Source organism: Caloenas nicobarica, chromosome 3, assembly GCF_036013445.1.
Source record: "Caloenas nicobarica isolate bCalNic1 chromosome 3, bCalNic1.hap1, whole genome shotgun sequence".
NCBI classification, from domain to species: Eukaryota; Metazoa; Chordata; class Aves; order Columbiformes; family Columbidae; genus Caloenas; species Caloenas nicobarica.
The window spans coordinates 114,782,328-114,801,897 of record NC_088247.1 but is presented as its reverse complement, the minus strand read 5'-3'; the positions used below and the strand labels follow the sequence as shown (position 1 = coordinate 114,801,897).

Genomic DNA, 19,570 nt, shown 5'->3' with positions numbered 1-19,570 from the left:
GGGCTTCAGTGGTTTAGAAATTTTACCCTAACTTCTGTTTTCACTGAAATGAATCAAAATAATAAAAATAATCTCAAAATTTAAGTGAACCATAGTGATAAATTTTTCTTTTTTTTTTCTCCTTCAATTAGAAATGCTTATTGTAATCTGCTAGGCTTAGTAATGGAACGCCATTATCTTTACACATCATATTAAATGTAAAACATTAGTAGTCCTGTAATTTAGGTCATGAAATAAAAATGTCACCAGTGTTGTTACTTTCGGCTTTAATAATCATTTTGCATATAATCTTTGTAAACATTCAAGTTATCCAGGCTCTTTAATTCTTCTTTGGCAAACTATACAATTATACAGTCAAATAGTTAAAAAGTATGTCTGAGAGGGGAAAAAAAAGAAACAACAGTGGAGTATGAGCATGACCTTAAATGCCGCAGTATGCTTAAGGAAACAGAAGAGAAAGTGTTCTTTAAGGAACAGCTTGGACAGAAACCAAAAGGCTGCTCAGAAACCCTCTGTCTGCACGACATGCCGCCACGGCAAACGAGATGCTCTCGCGCCACCAGAATAAATCCTCTGAGCAAATGGGAAGGAAGCGCTCCAGGCTAAGGAGCAGATCCAAATGCAGCATGAGAGTCAGAATCTTTGTACAGTATTAACAGAGCAACTTACAAAAAAATGTTTGTATACCCCATGCCGGGAAAATGCAGGCACTAATATGAGAGCTGGGACAGGCTAGCAGTGAGCGTAGCTGTCTGTAACTGGAGTTGTTTGGATGCAACTCCCCAGGTACGGAGGCAGATACCTGTTTTCTTCCCTCTATTCCTCTCGCACCACAGAAGCGAAGGCACCACTCTGACTGCGCTCCCCCGGCAGAAGGGTTCTGGCCCAAAAGTTAGCTCGTCCCATGGCTGCTGTAGTCAAAAACGCCTTTCCTGAAGAAGGAGGAGAATTCGCAGATGGTGTGTTTTGACAGAGTGAGCCCCACTTTGTCAATGTGCAGCGGAGACGATGGAGATTTCAGCATTGCAGAGAAAAAGCTCCTGAGGTATTTCTGTGGAACAAAACACAAAATGTCATAAGGTTTACTTGATCAAATTGATTGTGACCACTTTGAAGAATTAAATGAACAGCAGAATAAAAAAAAAGAAACAAGATCTCCATGGACTGTGAAAAGTCCTTTTAATAACCATCAGCATTTAAATCCATCTATAAAACCTGTCTAGTGAAATGTCTGTATTAAGCTCTGGAAAAGCAGAAAAGAAGTATTTTCCAATTTCTTTCCCTGCCAAGCTTAGTGACTGTCTTATTCTGTGCTTGCGTGATGCTTTCTGGTTTATTCTGCAGTCATGTAATGCTTTCTGCTAACCATGACCTGCTAATGCTGCCGTCTAGCATTACCAAACACCATAGCAGGTGCAAACCTCAAATCCATTCTGCAGGAATTTCACTACATATGGACACAAAAGGCCTTCAGAAATCCTTCCCTCATCAAGCCTCCACAATCCTTGCATCAAAAAGGATTTGTTTTGATCAAGGCCATCTGCACAAAGATTGCACGACTTTCATATCATCTCAGAACCCACCAGCATCTTTTCACTGAGCTGCCCTCTAAATTTCATGGCTTTTTAAGTCTTACACATAAGAAGCATTCCCCTTCCCAAAAGTTAATATTCACCAACTGCTGTGCAACTTGCATCCATTTGTACCTAAAGAAATTGTGACAGATGTACATTAACACAAAGTTTTCGCAAACCTGATGGGGTTTCCTTCACATATGGGTGGAATTATTACAATCGTTTAGCATGATTTAATAAGTCATATTTACAACTTTTGAATGAAACACAGTACGTAAAACATTGATTAGACAGGTGCTATAAAAAGCACCCATTGTCACCCAAATAGCTGTAAGGCAAGTCTCACGTGGAGCACAGGGATAAACTCCTTTGCTCTGCTACAGACTGACTACACTAAAAGAGAACTCCAGAAATTACTCACTCATCTTGGATGCAGTGGGAAACATATCTGCAAGACAGAATGGCACAATCTCCTATAAAGACCACAAGGTTGAGTTATTTGAATGCAGCAGCTTTTGGGTCATGGAAGTGGTTCCATGTTCGGAAAGCAGTCTTAATTATTCACTCTTTTCTCAAGGAGAATTCCTCCATACTATAACAACCTGTTACCTATTTAAGTACCTTGGAAACCAGCTGTATTAATTCCACAGAAAGCAGGATAACAAAAAAACCCACCAACAAAATAAAAGCAGCTGGCACATAAGCTACTCTCTTGGCAGGACTGGGGGATTTTCTTTTTTATTCAGATCTCCCACAGGTTGTACTAATGTTCATGAAAAATAATTTCATTACAAAAATGCCTTCAAGATGAATTCCAACAGACTAAGCGGTAATTTAAAGTGAGCAACAGATGTCATATCAACATTTGCCACAAACGATTCACAAAGTAGGGCCCTTTAAACAAAGTCCCAATCCAGTAAAGCCTGAAGGATGAATATGATAGAAAATCAAATGTAAAACATGGCATTCTATTAGAGTTTTAGCACTGTGCTGAAAAGTTACTGCAGTAATTCCAGTTTATGGCTACTGAAGGCTCAAAGGTACCCAAATATTTCGCTGGAGACATTGCAAGACCTATTGCGTTCACCTTGGTATATATGGCCAGATAATTGACTGTCATGCCTTTCCTGTAGGAGCCATTATTCATTGTTTTGGCATGATAGCTCTAATGGCAGAACAAAAAAATCCTTCTGCTATAAGGGTATACTTATCTGACAAGGAAACACTAGGAACAGCAGGTATACTTATTTTCCCAGATCTGCGCACAGGAATTGCTCAGTGAATATCACAGATTCTTTGAACATGAAAAAGATCCTTGGGAAAATGGCAGCAAGCGGACCCTAGCAGATTATGACGGAATTCATTTTGTGTGAAGGTTCCCAGCCATATGGCTTGGCATTATGCGATCTTTAACAACCACCTCTGAGGAAATTAGCCCTCTTTTAAATCCCATATCTGCATTTGCCCTTGTTTGCAACACTGATGTATTAGCATAGCACAGAGCTGATGTGCCCTTGACACAAAGAAGCTGTTGCTTCAATGAAATTAAGGCAGATACGCTGGCTAGGAGTTAAGTTGTGTAGTGAGGAAAACAGTGACTGACAGCAGAAGTGTTTGCTCGCCCCACAAGCATATGTCTCGATTAAAGAGCTGCGGCTGGGCAGTAAGGGGGAAAGTTGCTCTGTCCTGTTGGCTGCAATGTAGACAACAAAGTGGAAAAAAGTGGTAGCAGAAAAGGAAGAGCGCTCCTTACTACTGTGCGGAAAGACACTTCCCGAATTCAGATGGGACAGGGAGAGGATGAGCATCACGGCAAGCTGGGAGAGGGGCAGGGACACATCCACACCAAGCACCAGAGGTGAAGGAAAGAAAACTTTCAGAGCGATCCAGAAGGTGCTCGGCACTGAGTTTGTTGCAAGCCAGGCAGCCACTGCAAGCTGCTGGAGCAGGAGCAAGGCTAGATGAAAGGATCTCCTCTGGCAGGACTCAGGAAGAGAATTACTTTCAAAGCTTTTACATTAAATCCATTTCCAGGAGCAGATATGATTTTTCTCTGTTTACAGAACAATGTTATTTGTGCTGAGTTAAAACTAGGTGGGAAGCACTCTGCAATCTCTTGATGTGTTCCCTTAAAAAAAAAAAAAAAATCCTAGCAGGCACTGGCAAGCTCAGGGTGCCTTTACAGAAATGTCCAGATTTTTTACAAATCAGTGCTGTGACTTCCTACCAGCATTTCACCCCTAGCATCTAAATCATTGCCCCTAATATGCAAAGCACTACATTATAGCAACCCTACTTGTGCTAGGTTTGCAATAAAAAAATAGATCACTGCTACAAATATTCCAAAAGGCTTGGATTTGTTACTTGTTTTTGTTTGTTAACCTTTCAAAACTCTAGCCATTTGTTCTGGATTGTTTAGTCTAGTCATCAGTGTTCTTCCAAATATACTTAGGAGTTTTGTTTCACTAACAGTGTTCAACTTGCTGCATTGCTGGTTTGCTGGAAAAGTTCCTGATTATAAATTTGTCAGCGTCTCAATGTGAGGGCAAAGGACCCGGGCACTGTAATAGGGCTGTAAAATGGGTAACTTAACACACCGATCGTGTTGGTTGCTCAGTCTAAACAGATATTCAGAAACACTAGTTTAGAGAACAGAAATACTCTTGGCATGTACAAAACTCACAGAGATTGAAAGCCAGGTTAAAAAAAATCTGAAATAGGAAAAGTAGTGGTTTTGCCCTCTTGGCATGCATTACAACCTTCATGGCCTTTAACTTAAAATTTATGACAGCCATACCTGCAAGTTTTAACTTTGTATTCCAAGTGTTTGCAAAGGAAAAAAGACCGGAGAAAGTGTTGTGAGGCTCAAAGATTATTCTTTACTTACAAGGGTGAGTAGCTTTGCCTCCCTTTTAATTATGTGAATAGCAAAATGGCAACCATTTTAAAAGTTTATTAAAAATCATTTTAATAGGGTTCACCTTTTTAGCAGTAGGCCAGTGTTCATCTCGTGCTCAATCCATCAGCACAGCAAAGTCATTCTAATGATTTTTGCACTACTTTGTGATGTGGGGACCTCATAATTTTGCACATTTTAATATAAATCCATAACTTAATTTAAAGTTATTAAAGTTATTACAATCAAAAAGCTTTCTGGAATGTGAAAGTGTTCTTATCATCCTTTCAATTGTGGCATATTAAAGAGGAATTCAGTTCAATGACATTGTTCTCATAATCCATTACAAACAGCGACAGCCTCAGAGACCAAGAGCAGAGCTTAGTAAGAATTGGATTTTTCATTAAACTTTGGTGTGTTTAAAAACTCATCAACTCTGGTACTTCCAGAAAGTGAAGAAACTTCAAGCTTTCTCTCTCCTGCTGCCATTTCTACCAATTTCCTCCAAAAAGTCAGTGTTTTAAGTTCTTTAAATGTAACACTTTACAATTAGCATTATAAATATCACCTGCTAATATATGACACAGCTGAAAGCACAACAAACTTGAATAAGATAAACCTTACAAGGCTTTGGGGATTTTTTGAAATGATAGACTCTTTTCTTCAAAACAATACCCCTCTTTCAACACCTACACACCAATGTGACAGTCAAAAGCTCTACCACAAGGTCACAGAAGGTCAATGATGGCAGAGTCAGGACTAATTAACTTGCTAATCTAACTTTTAGCATTGGCTCCTCTCTCCTTTTAATATAGACACTAGTTTCTCTCAGCACCAATCACATAATTATTCTGTTGACTAGTGTTAAGTGCTGCAAGCTTTAAATCAAATCTTGATTTGAATTATTCATAGAGCAAAGCATATGCAGGTATCAGCAGCTGTTTTCTATGGGACAGGAATCTGATTAGAAAAAAGAACAGACAGATTGAAGCATATTTCCTGACTCTGAAAAATCACATTATGCTGCAATTAGATATTTGCAAAGTAAGATCTTCCCAAAGAAGACTCCAGCCCAAAACAAGCAGACGGGAACATACTGCACTTCCAATCTGCGATCACAAAAATAAGGACTTGCTTAGAGAACTATGCATGCAAAGGCAGCCTTCTGTAATGCAGAGTGGGAGTGCTTCTCCTGCCTTTGTCTCATGGAAAGAAATCATTGGGCATATGCAAAGGAAAATGAACACTGAGGATCCTTTCCCAAATTAACCAACTCTCTCTATTTTGGACCTTTCCATTGGTGTCTTGAAGAGGAAAAAAAAAAAAAAATTACCCCTACTGTGTTTTTTCAAATGCAAAACATTACAGAAACACCAGCTATCATCACTAACTACAGTTTCTACTACAAAAAAAGCCTGGCTTAAATGGCACTGACAGGAGATGGTGTCCCACAAAGACTTCAGGCTGGCAAAGGGCCCTGTCTGGGGTGATGCTATATACAGGATCTGAAGATATTGTACATGTTCCCAAGAAAAACAGGATTCAAACTTTGCATTGGATCTGCTTCTTCCATTGCTTGTTTTTTTACACAGCAAGTGGTATTCAAACTGTCCAAATCGAGGTGTTTTATCGAAGCAGCGGTCCCAGCAGGCTCCTCCTGTGGTCTGCAAGGTTAACTTGGCCCTCCAGATCACGATTTGGTTCACCACATTTGAGCTTCTTCCCCATGCCTGCCACTCAATCCATTTCCCCTTCCCTTGGGGACCACCTGAGGCTAAACCAGCTAATTAGGAGTGACTAATTGCCAGCATAGTGCTCTGATAGCTCACTAAAGTAGTTTCAGATCCATTTCTGGATCTGTTTAAGATGAGCAAGCAGAGAAAGAATTGGCAGATAGGAAGAATATAATATAGGAAGTGGCACTGCTTTGGAGTACAGCAGCTCAAAACGATGGGGGACCATACACAGACTATGACCAGTACCTTCGCCTCTAGCAATTCAAGATTCAGATCAACTGTCAAGCTCAGAAACATTTTGGTCTTCTGTGGAGTATTCTTTTTAATTTAATAAAGAAAACATGAGGCTTCAATTCTTTTCCCCAACACCTTGACACACATTGCAAGATATCATAAAGCAGATTTGAGTAAAATACGTGCACAGGACAGCATGTGATATTCAATATCTCAAGTGATATTTCAGGCCCTTCGGGAAGCACCTGATGTCACCTCTGGATTTTACCTCCTGCACACACCCTTAGGGCATTACGTGCAGCTCTGATTTCACAGCAATGAGAAAAAGACTGCCTGGGAGGCTACCTTGTGCCTGAAGGATCTGATTTCTGTGAAAAATTCAGAGAGAAAGCTTCTAAAATTATGACATGATCACTCAGGCAAATTTCTTTTGCAGAAAAACCAGGATGGCTGGATTGTCCTTACAAAAACTACCGTATTAGACACTGTCAAAGTCGTGCAAAGCTTCCTTGAGGAGTCAGAGCTAACAAATACCTCCAGAATTGATCTATTCCATAGGTATCAGCGACTGCTCTGGTCACACACGACTTGTGTGAGCACAGAGAGATTTTTTCAAGAGAATAAAGGCACATTCCTGCATGTTTGACAAGTCACCACCACATTAGTCATAATATTAAAGAGGGAGGTTATTTGCTTCAGATTGGCAGACATTAATTAGGCTCAGGATTGGACTGACTGGCTTCACATTACACAAGCCAAGAATAAAGGAATGACTGGTTTTAATCAAACCCTTCCTGTTCACTTTGATTAGGCCTAATCAGAAGCAAGGCTGTTTACAGATAAGGCTTAGTAGTCACTGAAAAAAAAAGTAAAAAAAAAAAAAGAACTTCCCAATCAGTATCACCTTTTTTTTTTTTTTTTGCATGTCTTACACCTCTACACACAAGTCCACCCCATACACCAACGATTTCCATCCCAAATAAATGCCACATACAGATTCTGCATATAATTCTACAGCCATGCACAATGCACACCACAAGCTCTTTGCCTGTGTGGCTTTTGTTTGTTTTGTTTAATATACTAGCCAATATACTTGCCAATGTGACTGTACATTTACACACAAACTCTTAACTTGTTAGACTGAACTTCTTTGCTTAGGAGCTAGATAGGAGGAGATGAGATTGAGAGCTCCTACCAAAAATACAGTGTAGCTCTTTCATTAGTGAACAGATTTAGCTATGTAGCTCCCAAATGTTGACATGGCTGCAAACACTGGATCTATTAAAACAGAATATGACTTTGATAGCCGAGAATTTAGCCTTTGCTTTTGTTGGAGCTACAGAACTGAACTACAGAGAGCAGTGTTCTTGCCACTGCAGTGGCACTAACACTGCAGCAGTCTGTGTTGGTGGTGGACTGAACCCAGAGCAGAGAGAGAAGCAGCAATATCATCCACACTGCTCCTCTGGGCATCTTTAGAGGTACCTAAATTACTTTGGAATGAAGTAGGTGAGAATCAAGCTCTTTAAGCAGTTACATTCCATTAAAAAAAAAAAAAAAAAAAAAAAAAAAAAAAAAAAGACTGACATTTTAGCCCCTTGGGAAACTCTCCCTCCAGTTTTTATGCACAATTTAATGCAGATTTCTTGAATCAGTTACAGTTTCCTCCACAGCGATGCAGGTCAAAGCAGATTTTACCACTACATCTTCAGAAGTATTTGAGTGCCACTAAAATTAAATTTTACCCAGGGTAGTACTGAAATTTACTTGCATTCATACACCTTTTTGAATTTTTGTAATGTACAAGCATTCTGAGAGATGCCGGTTATGATTCAAGGTGAAATTGCTCTCCTAGGTATTCAAAATCCAAACTATTCATTATAGCTATTTAGAGTGTTTTTCTGTGCAAGTCTAATGGTATGAGCACATTATGCTGAATTACTATTCTGCCACATCAATTGAATTAACTTCTGAAGTCAGTCTACATCCCAAATTACAATCTTATTCTGCCTGAAATTCATTTAAAATCCACAGGACTTAATATTTCTTACAATGCCTGCATGCTAAAAGCTTAGATTCATTGGCTTTAAGTAACTCCAACAAAAACTGAATTGTAGGCTAGCAGGGAAAAAAAAAGGAAAAAAAAAAAAAAGGGCAGCTAGGGCTATGATTTATAAGTGCTCTATCAGTGCGAGTCTTCTTTTGGAAGGGAACAGCCATATTAAAAAAGATCAAAACAGACCTGACTAGTGAAGGAAACCAATCCTTTCTCCAGAGCACAAGTCAAAACAAGTCCTGTCAAAATCTATTCCAGAAAGAACAACAGGATTGAATTTACCGCGCATCCCTGGGCCGGCAGCAACAGCGTCTCGTCTGCCGGAATGGCCTTGGCAAACAGCTACCAAAGCACTTGACGTGCGTCACCCTCTGCTTTGGCAAAATCAGATGCCGGGGAATGACTGATACGCTTGCTTTGAAAATGCATCACGCCGAGTTCAACCCAGCGTCCTCGGGCGAGCGCTCCTTTTATTCATCTGCTCACATCTGAATGTGGAGGGCGATGACTGGAGACTGATAAAGGTAAACAGCTTCAAAACGTGATTTGTAGAAGGATGTTGGGAAATTTATTCTGAACTGACAGCAAAATACACTGTGATGTGGAGCTAAACTAGAGCTCAAACTATATGCTGTCACGTTTTCTGGAGTTACTAAATTATGATAAATATACCTCCTTATTTTCTGATACTCTGGAATCTCTAAAAAGGAAAGAAAAAAGGTCTCTGAATTGCACATCCTATTTAATTATTTGGTTGTAACGCATATAAACTATCACAAAAGCTCCAGTTTTTGAGGTAGGGATCTGAAGTTATACATCTGAAGAAATGCTAAAATTACTGTAAAGGGGTATGTGTATTATGTAAACTTACCTCTAAGCAAACTCTGCAAAACAGGGTTTCAGACTCAATCTTGAATAAGGCACTGAGTCTGAACAAATGAGACCAAGGGGCTGCTTACGCTCAACATTGCTTTTGCACCCAGCCTGCTGGACTGGAGCCCAAAATTAACTCATTCAGAAAATAACCCCAGGCTTTCAGCTCTTCTAAACTACCATCCTTCTCTTCTACTGCTATCATAAGAATAATATCTTGCGTTTGCCATGGGCCTGGCTGAGAGTCTATGGTATTTAATCAAAGTAACATCTTATTGGTATAGGATCAACTGCTGATGTACGCAAAGTCCTAATTTCAACTTACTTGTATGCAGTGACTGTAATCAATAAGTAAAATTAATTTTATTTATTCACTTTTTGAAGCCAACATGCCTTGCATGAGAAGCAGGACCACCCAAAAAAAGATGAAGTGCTTCACTGCTGAGTGCTGCTACAACTCCTCTTTGAGGGCTGCCGCTTCAAAGCAGAAAAGGCAGGGGCCTTGGGCAGCCCCGATGCTGCACAGAGGCTGGAAACATGATGTGTGAAATTGCTTGCAGTTTTACTGGCTGCAGGCAAGGCAAGACTTTGGTGTCATTGCTGAAAAACAGTTATTTTTGTTTTTAAACGGTTATTAGAGGCTATGAAGGGCACTTGGTACAGACTGACTGTACCTAATATATTTATCCTTGACATGGATTTAACGTACTCTGCTCTGGTAAGACCCTACCTGGAGTCCTGTGTTCAGCTCTGGCTGGCCAGAAATGAGAAGGAAAATTTTAGAAATGAGGGTGGTAAAACACTGGCCCAGGTTGCCCAGAGAGGTGGCAGATGCCCCGTCCCTGGAGACATCCTAGGCCAGGCTGGACGGGGCTCTGAGCAACCTGAGCTGGGTGAGGATGTCCCTGCTCATGGCAGGGGTTGGACTGGATGAGCTTTGAAGGTCCCTTCCAACCCAAACTGTTCTATGATTCATATAATTGATATTCACAATATAGCCCAACCACACACACTTTTTTCTTGTCTTTGTGGATACATCTATGCTCTTTCCTTCTGTGCTCCTGTTGCATCCATATTCCTCTAGTGTGAAATTAAAACCATCAATCCAAGATGTTGCATTTTGTAGTTTAGACTATGGCTATGAAACAATCTTCTCTAGGATTATCAAACACTGACATTTGCAGCAGTTCGCTTTTGTGCTAGCAGTCATATCTAGTGTGCATTCGTGTCCGTAACAAAAGGAAAAGCATCCTTTTATCTTTCAACGATTATCAAATGTATTCTGAATGCTTTCTGAAGTCCTTCTCATTGAGATGCTTCTAAGAACAGTATTTACAACCACAATGTTGGAGGCAAACATTCAATCTGCAAGAGCCAGGCTGGTGAGCAGGTGGCTTTAAAGCTCTTCTTAAAAAGCTTTGGTATTAGGGATGTTGTTGTAAGCTGATACTGGAGTCTAATAGTTTCCTTTTAATAATCACTTTGAATGGACACATAATCAGTGGGTTTGAAAGGTCTTTGTGTCTGGCATCGGAGTCGGGAAAAATCAAACAGAAATGGTAACTCTGACTTCACGTGACAGGGCTTTGGCACTAGAAATATCAGTTCACCTGTAACTAGCGTGAAGCAGGTTGTCTCAGTTAAAACATAATACAGGATGGGGCTGTGAAACAAAGGCCAGAGGGATGTACTCAAAGTTTATACTGAATATTCAGATGATGAATCATCTAAAATCTCATTTAAATGCTTCTGTCCTCATGACTGCAAGAAAAACATCAAGAAACGAGGTCCCAGACAGACTCAAACATCTTGTTTGCCCAAATCTGTCAACAAATACTTTTGACGTTTTTTTTTTCCTCCTCAGATGTTTCTTTTGCTGGTTGCCATCGAGCTGTTAATTCTGAAACTAATAATACATTTAAAAAACAAGAATGAATTCAAGTTCAAAGAAAGGTGCCATTTTCATTATTTCATGTTCTCCTTAAGAACCAGATTCTTGGAGCCATGCAAACCCAGCAGAATCTCACTTTTGAAAGGAAAGCAGCTAACTTTAGAGCTTTATTAAAAACAAACAAACAAAAAACCACCAAACCAAAAACCTACAAACAACACAACCCAAAACATCAACACCAAAAAAACCCCCTAGAACTTCAAAGGACTCAGGTGAGAATACAAACTAAAAACAAAACAACACACTTGGCTTCTAATTTAAAGAATCTTACTTTGGAAGCTTAATTTTGACTGTAGGGAACAGTAATGCTTCAATCAGTTGAGTGTCTATGGTGCCTTCCCCAGCCAGTTCTACAGATTCAAGAGCATAATTGAATTATGCAGTTCATACAAGATTTATTTCTGCCTCTTGCATTAACACCTATCATTGAAAACCTCATCAGATGACAGCAGGAAGTGAGGAGGTTAAGGACAATTGTATTATTAATTTTAAATAAATTGAGTGTGTCTAGCTTTAAAGAGGTTCAAAGTACCAAGAAAAAAGAGCAGCAAAGTCAATGCCAGGAAGATGTATGTGCTCCAACAAAACCTGAAGTAGGCTTCGCTTTACCATACTGTTCCAGGTTGACTTTCTTTCATTCCTGAGCTCTCTAAGTGGCAGCAAAAGGAAACACGACTCTACCAACTGTTGGTCTTTTTGTCAGTGCATCCGTGACTGGGGATTTCGCTTGTCCCCCTTTGCTGTCCACAAACAACCTGAAGAAATGCAGCAGTGGGAATAGGGAATGGGAAACAGTGAACAGAGACAAGGAGACAAGCTGAGGCCTGGGGAAGTTCCTGTTTTCCTTTAAACAACCACCTCTTGGGATTTTGACAGTGTAAGAATTGGAGTTTTTTTTCTGAGCACAACGGTAACAGCAAGAACAGAACAGAAAGGCTCGTGGGTCCACGACTGCAAGGCTTCTGACCAAGGAGCGAAGAAGCACAACTCAATCTGCTCCGTCAGCTTAGACAGTTACTCGTGTCCAGTTTTTCTGGCTGCACAATAGGAAAACGGGGCTAATAATCATCTTCATTACTACAGCAAAGCATAAGTCTAAGAGAAGAAGAGAAACAATCCAGGGAATGATACGATATATGATATGATATGGAGTATCCAAATGCTGTATACAAAGAAGCTGGGATTTCAGGAAAACTTCTTTCTACTGTCATCCACAGACCTAGCAACTCACTAAGGAATAAAAGATAGTTTGCAGTTAAAATGGGAACAGATACATTCATTTAATCACGCATCTTGTGACTCGTGTTTCCTTTACAAAGTTTTTGCTTAAAAAATAGAAAAAGGAAAACACATCATCTGATTTCATTTTAAAAAAGGATCCTATACTCTTATCTACTGATTTCTAATTCCGCGAAAGGATAGATACACACTACCTTCTATTCATTAACTTTAATCAAAAGAATTCTTGGCTGTTTCATTTAAGGCGGATTTAATCAAGCAAGGTTGGCTCTGAAGTGAAATTAGTGTCTTTAGACTGCGGAACAATTAATTTAGAGTTTTTCCCTGCAACAGGTCCCTGATGAAATACTAAATTAATAGATTGCAATACAGCATTTTGGATAGGTAATTTTAAATACAATTTAGGTGTTTTCTCGTAAGATGTATAGGCAAAACCTTGGTGCAAACTTGCATGTTATTTTTCCAAACCTCAATGGAAATGTAAGATATTGCTCAAAAGACTTTGCAATACCAAAACCCATGAAAACAAAAGTGTTTGCATTGCAACTATGTATCATGCTAGAGATCAAAGACTTCTTCTCAGGTTCATCTCACACAAAAATAGTACACATAATGTGCTTTCCTACCAACAAGGTATTGTGAAGCTTTTGGTTATTAAGCATTTGTACCAGGTAGGATAAATAAAATAACAATGTTTTACACAAACTTTGAGGATTGTGACTTGAAATCACAATAAATGCATAATGTGGGGCTCTCTGGAGTCTTTTACTCCAAGTAATTTCATCTCCATGATGATGAAATACGTCCATTTCTTATCTCAAGCTGAAATAAGGTAACTCTACACAACAACTGTAAACCAAAGCAAACCCTACAGTCAGCACCCCTGATTCTAGTTGCCTTGAAAGGTACCAGTACAAGAATCTGAGAGGTGATGCATAGCAAAAAAACAAACTCTGCCTAAACTGTCCCACAAAGGATGTTTTGGACAATTTTTTTTATAACTAGGTGCAAGGAAAATTTCCCTGACTAAAGCCACAGTGAGTCAAATAAAATAACAGTTTAGATATCTGCACTACAACCAGTTCTCTGATTGTTGTACGTTTAGTTAATTGGAAGAGTAGTTTTGCTCCTACAATGACTCCCAGTCTATCTGCTTCATTCCTCTGGATCAGACTGAGAGCTGCAATTTCATTTTGGTGTAAAGAAAAGAGCCTGCAAGGCCACTTCAGCAACCAGCTGCTGATTCCAGCAAATACTCAGGTTGTTTGACTGAAACGACAGCTTAAATTGTCTTATCCCTCACACAGGTGTACAGTGGAGTTTGAATGTTGATAAAGTATGTGCATACTTTAAAAAGAATAAAAGGTAAAAAAAGAAAATGCTGTTACTCAGCCTGTGCACTGGACTAGCCAAACCTGTACTACCCCACTTCAATCCAAAAAATTCAGGAAAAACAATGTGAAGTCACAGCCTGTTCAAGATGTACAAATAACTAATGTAAAAAATTGAAGAGCAATTTTTTTGTCATCCACCACTGGGATGACAGCTCTACTAAGGATCTTACAATACAGAATATTTGTCCAGAACACTTATCAGACTGTTTATCAGGCTGTCTAGCCAATAAAGTCAGCTCAGACGTTGGATAAGAATATACATTTTTGTTGGCCTGGAAGCTGTGCTTTGCTTTTTCTAAAGATGCTGTATTAATTTATTAGCTCTTGACTAACCATGTGGAACAACCAAATAAACTTTTATACTATACTACAGCTCTAACAACACATCACCTGTGAGGCTTGGAAGAAATTGCAAAGGGTTTTCAGCAAATCAATGTACAGGATCAGGTATGGAAGTCAACTGAATACAAGCCACGTTTCTGCTTGTTACCAAGGTCTAATGCCCTCACCTTTTACCTGACCAAATTTCCACCTGAGAAATGCACTATGGTCAAAAGGCCACGAACCGTCATCCCTTACAGAGGCAATCCATCCATCTACCTCATTCCAGTTAGCCCGCTGAAGCGTGCTCAAGGTTCGTATCAACCTGAAAACCAGCCGGCAGTAACACCCAGTGTTCTGAATACAAGTGCTGCCTGTGCCGTCTTCCACCATCGCACTTCCTCTGCCTGCCCAACACTTTCTCAGTATAACTCAAGATGTACTTGGAGTCTTTAAAGCGTTATGTGACTTTGGAAACCGTCACTACTTAGGTGGTTTCTCCCACTCTTCGACAAGTAGGCTGTAGCTATGTTAGCTGAAGCACTCCAGTCGTTGGCCTACAGTACAGAGCCAGAGGAAAATGCTGCAAAATACACAGTGGAAAGAAAACACCACAACTAGAGATCCAGATATAAGGGAGTTTTGACCAGCTTGTTGCATCAAATCCCTTGTCCTGGTTTTGTTGGCAAGGATGATAACATTTACTTGACTCCTTGTCCTCTTTAAATTTCCCTGAGCCATGAGGGATCTTCACTGTCAAGATTATTGAGTGGAAAGACCAAGTGTACTACATGGCACATGGCAAAATATATGCATGTGAACAGTGGTCACATATTATTTATTATTATTACTAGGTTTGCAAAATGTATACGTAATAAGTTTTAATAACTTAGTTAAAATAGATACAATTCAATTCTAAGCTAAAAACTGGCTATATAGAGAGAGCTATAAGTACTGTATGGCCATGATCAAAGCATCACTATACACAGCAGTTTTAACATTTAGAAACGTTACATTAAAATTTGTTATTAAATCAATGAAAGGTCAGAAAGATTAAGGGATTAAATTTCTTACTGGTACAAAAATATGCAAATTGAGTACTAGACTGGAATGTGGCCATGCCTTTATGCCCTCTATAGAGAACATGAACAAAAACCAGATTACATTTTGTGCTCCATGTTAAGATAGCCTCACATCAAAAGTCAGTGGGAGGATGTTTTGTTTGTAGATCAAAGAAAAGGTGAAGTATGTAGAAAAAATTCAAAACATGCAAGAAAATATTCCAGTTGGAAGCAATCTAGTTTCACATGAATTTCTCTAAAGCTCTACTTAATGCCACTTTAGTTCTACAAAGAATGTAATTCTTAATGACTTGCATGATCAGGTAACCCACATGTGGCTAAGAATACATATGCGGGGTGTATGGTTTAATCTTTGTTCATGTCTCCTCTTCTTTCCCAAAACCCCATCTCCTGCCTTTGGGCTGCAATAACACATGCATTAACATAGAAATATAAAGACTTAATGTGTGATAGGAGTCAAAACTGTGCCATCTACATGGCACTGCAAAAGAAGCAATAAAACTCAAACTCTTATAAACTCAGTAACCTTGTCCACAATAAAATTAATTTAAAAAAGTAACTGAAAGAAAAAAAAACCCACATTTGGAAAGCTGAGCTATAAAATAAAGCTCAAAGATGCCTAAATATTGCTTTCCTTCTGTCATGAGATATTTGGATATAATAACTATGGTAAAATAGCAAATCTTCAGCTAACAAATTGCATTTGAAGTAGCAATATTTTTTTCATCTTTTGTCTTGCACAGAGACCATCTGTCTACAGTGAACACTTACCTCACCCACAATCTTTCCCCCTTAAATAAATGTATCTCCCATGAATATTTCTTAAGAGAAGCTTTTTTCCTAGACTATGATTGGTTTTTTTAAGGCAGTTTCATTACTTTGCAATCTACTGCTGCCATCTCCTGTGTTAAATGAGGCAGCAAGTAACTTCAAACTTACAAGCAGCTATTTAACTTTCACCATATGGGAATGGTTTCTGTTGGTCAAGCATAGAGCACTCCACCTAAATATGTCACAGAAACCTGTTAAAAAGTTGGCATTACCTCTAAGTGACTCCGTCGTTCTGCAATCACTCGTTCATCCTTGTTTCCAAAGAGCTTCTTTGGAGGGAATTCTAAAGTGGCAAGCTGGAAGACATTAAAGGATGAATCGGCATCAGAAGTGACAAGCTCAAATGAGAAAATTCTCTTTAAACTACGAAGCAACTGGGAAAAAGAAAATGCCAAATATTCATGAGCTACACTATGTGCTATTAGCAAATATCACATTACACATTTCTACTGATGTTATTACGATCTGGTCTGTAGTACTGCTAAGATAACAACGCATTTTGTCACAAGCGAGTGACAGAAAGCAAATTTAGGAATTAAGACTGCCACTGTTTGCCCACATAAGGATTACAAAGCCGCAAAATGAATCTGATATGATAATACCAACTAAGAATTATGAAAGATCTCTTCAGAAATTCTGTCTATCTTAGAAGATTGCAATTAGTCTCTTAAAACCTAGGGTCTCCAACCATACTGTTGTGTTAATTTGATTGTCTTATATTGCATCATAAATGTAAGATCACTGAAGTTACATTGTGGAAGATGGCATTGCTGGACTCCAGTTGACATCTGAGCTGGATCTGAGGGACCTTTTAGTTGTGCCTTGAACTACAACTTCTTCCTTCACAGCAGGGACAGACTTACGAGCATGTACCTATGCTGTGATGGCAGCTAAGATGATGGAAAGTGGGACTTCTTGAGCTGTAACTCAACTGTAGCTCAGTCACAAACGTGTCCACGCTGGAAGCTGATAGCTTTAATTTCTGAAGAGAATCCACATGAGCTGGCAAAATCCCATTTATCATACTGAAAATGAAAACCAGGCAGCAGCACAGCTCCTGGAAACAGCTATTCAGATCTGTCCTTTTAGGAGTTCTTCCACAGAGGTGTTCAAAACTATCTTCTCGTTTCTCTGTGGGAACTGTGGCAAGTTACACTGGTAAGGAAGAGAGTGAGGGAACTGTCTTCCTTTCTTGTACACCGACAAATAAAATGCTTGAACAAATTCCAGCCAGCTATATCTGGAAAACACACAAAAGATTCAAGATTTGGTAACAAGTACCAATGAACCTGGCCTGCGAAGCCGCTGCTGCTGGGAAGGCTGCACACGAAAGCATCGTTTGTGTTTGCACTTGAAGACACATCAAAACTAATTTATTCCTGGTTCTCACTGTATGAGACAGAAATGTGCAACCTCACACTGGTATTGCTGGAGCTGTTTTTCAGGCAAAAGCCCTCTGTAAAAATGCCTCTTGCATGAATTCCCCTGGCCATTTGATGATACCAAAATAATAAACAAGATGCATCATTTTTAGTATATCAGCACATAAAGGACTGTAGAGAATTTATGGTGCTGAAGTATAATGAATTAAATGAGGAGCCTCACTATTAACATTGATTGTAAGCATCTTTAAAACAGAGGAATTCTGCAATACAAATAATTCATTCCCATTCTCTGGTTCAACTCCAGCTTGGAGAATTTTAAAGAAATGCCTAGACATCTTCAAATGAGTGACACAAAGTGATGAGAGACTCTGGAGGAGACAAAGGAGATGTCTGCTCTGCATCAGTCTCACTAGCGTGTCTCAGTTGTATTCGTCAGGTTTCTCCGACCACATTCTCAGTGTGCTGCCTCTTCATCTTGGCAGGACAAGCAGTACACAACCAAACTGTATCCTGTAATTATGTCCTTGGGACTTACTTTCACTTCTTAATCTATACAAGATTATAAGTGCTAATATTTTTAAGGACTTTAAAATCCCACCCCTGCAGAAATTGTATTTTTTTTAAACACTACTGCATCATGTAACTGCCAGAAACAAGCAAAGTAAAGCAAAGTAAAACAACTACCACCACAATCCCCTCCTGGCCCTAGGAAGACTGTTTTTGTATTTATTTACTAATAAATACTTTTGTTATAGGATTTTAAAATAGTGTGTTAAAAAACAATTTGCACTAATAAAAAAAGCTCCTGCTACAACATCCTCAGACATACTCTGTAGAGTCGAAGCAAGGTGTTATAGCTAAAATCAAGAATTATTTCTTCATCGAATATAATTTGATTTTAACGGACATTTGGGGACTGATTCTACAAAACTGTGGGATGGGGAAGCTGCTTTTCTAATCTGTTAGCTTTCTGAATACATTTTAGGAGAAAAACAGTTGCATTTTCTAAAGCCAGAAAGTTTTGCTAAACTCATTCAAACCAAAGTAGCTACTCACATAGTTCTAACATTTCTTAACTCACAAATCACCATGATGCACAAATCTTTGAAAGCAAGCCAACGAAAGTCCATTATTACAGTCATGAATTTAATATGCAAGAGAAAGGCCTCAGCCAGTAAAATTGGCTCCAAATTGTTAAAATTAGCAACATGTACCTGAATGAAAATCCTAATTTCATTGGTGATCAAAACCTGAATCTGAATACTTTGGACTTGGAGAACTACAGATAACAAAAAGCTCTATCCAGATCAGAACACCAGTGGGCCAAACTATGCTTGGCATATTATTTATGTTTATATTACATATATTATTATATATGTTTGTTGTGATTTAACCCGAGCTAGCAATATATCCACAATAGCTGCTTGCTCACACCCTCCCCCCGCAACAGGGGAGAGAATGAAAAGGGAAGGGAGAAACTTGGATTGAGATAAACACAGTTTAATCAAATAACAAAATACTAACACACTACTAGCAAATATATGTGTGTATATATATAAAATAGAAATAAAAGATACTCAAGGCAATTCCTTACGAACTCTGTCCACAACTGAGCAGCGAGTCCCAGCAAGCCACACCTGGTCCCACAGCTGATCCCAGAGGGAGAAAAGAGGACAAAAAGGCAGAAAAGCCCAGAGGCCTCTGCAAAATGGTAAAGAGACAAACTAAATGTCCCGCACAGACCTCCCCTGGCTGCACCCCAAAGAGAGCAAGAGATAGCAGAAGAAAACCAGAAGGCCCCACTCTTATCTCTGAAGTATGACGCTAATGGGATGGAATACTCTCATTGATCAGTCTGGATGTCAGTCAAGCTCTGCCCCATTTCTGCCGCCCTTCCTTTATATCTCACACCTGTAAGCAAGGTGCCCAGAATATCCTTGGCTCTCAGACCAGAGCAATTAAAAACATTAACTCTGTGCTGGGGTGTTATCTGATTGT

At 39.2% G+C, this 19,570-nt stretch overlaps 1 protein-coding gene across 2 annotated transcripts in view; it reads right to left on the bottom strand.

Annotated features, from left to right (window-relative positions):
* Positions 1–266: 266 nt before the first annotated feature.
* Positions 267–19,570, bottom strand: part of KIF16B (kinesin family member 16B) — a 134,265-nt gene continuing 114,961 nt past the window's right edge. For both annotated transcript variants that reach the window (XM_065632211.1, XM_065632212.1), the window contains 2 exons: positions 16,400–16,483; positions 267–1,051 (listed from right to left, as the gene is read on the bottom strand). In XM_065632211.1, coding sequence (XP_065488283.1) covers positions 893–1,051; positions 16,400–16,483 — 243 coding nt within the window. In that variant the 3' untranslated portion in view covers positions 267–892. The remainder of the gene's footprint in view (positions 1,052–16,399; positions 16,484–19,570) is intronic.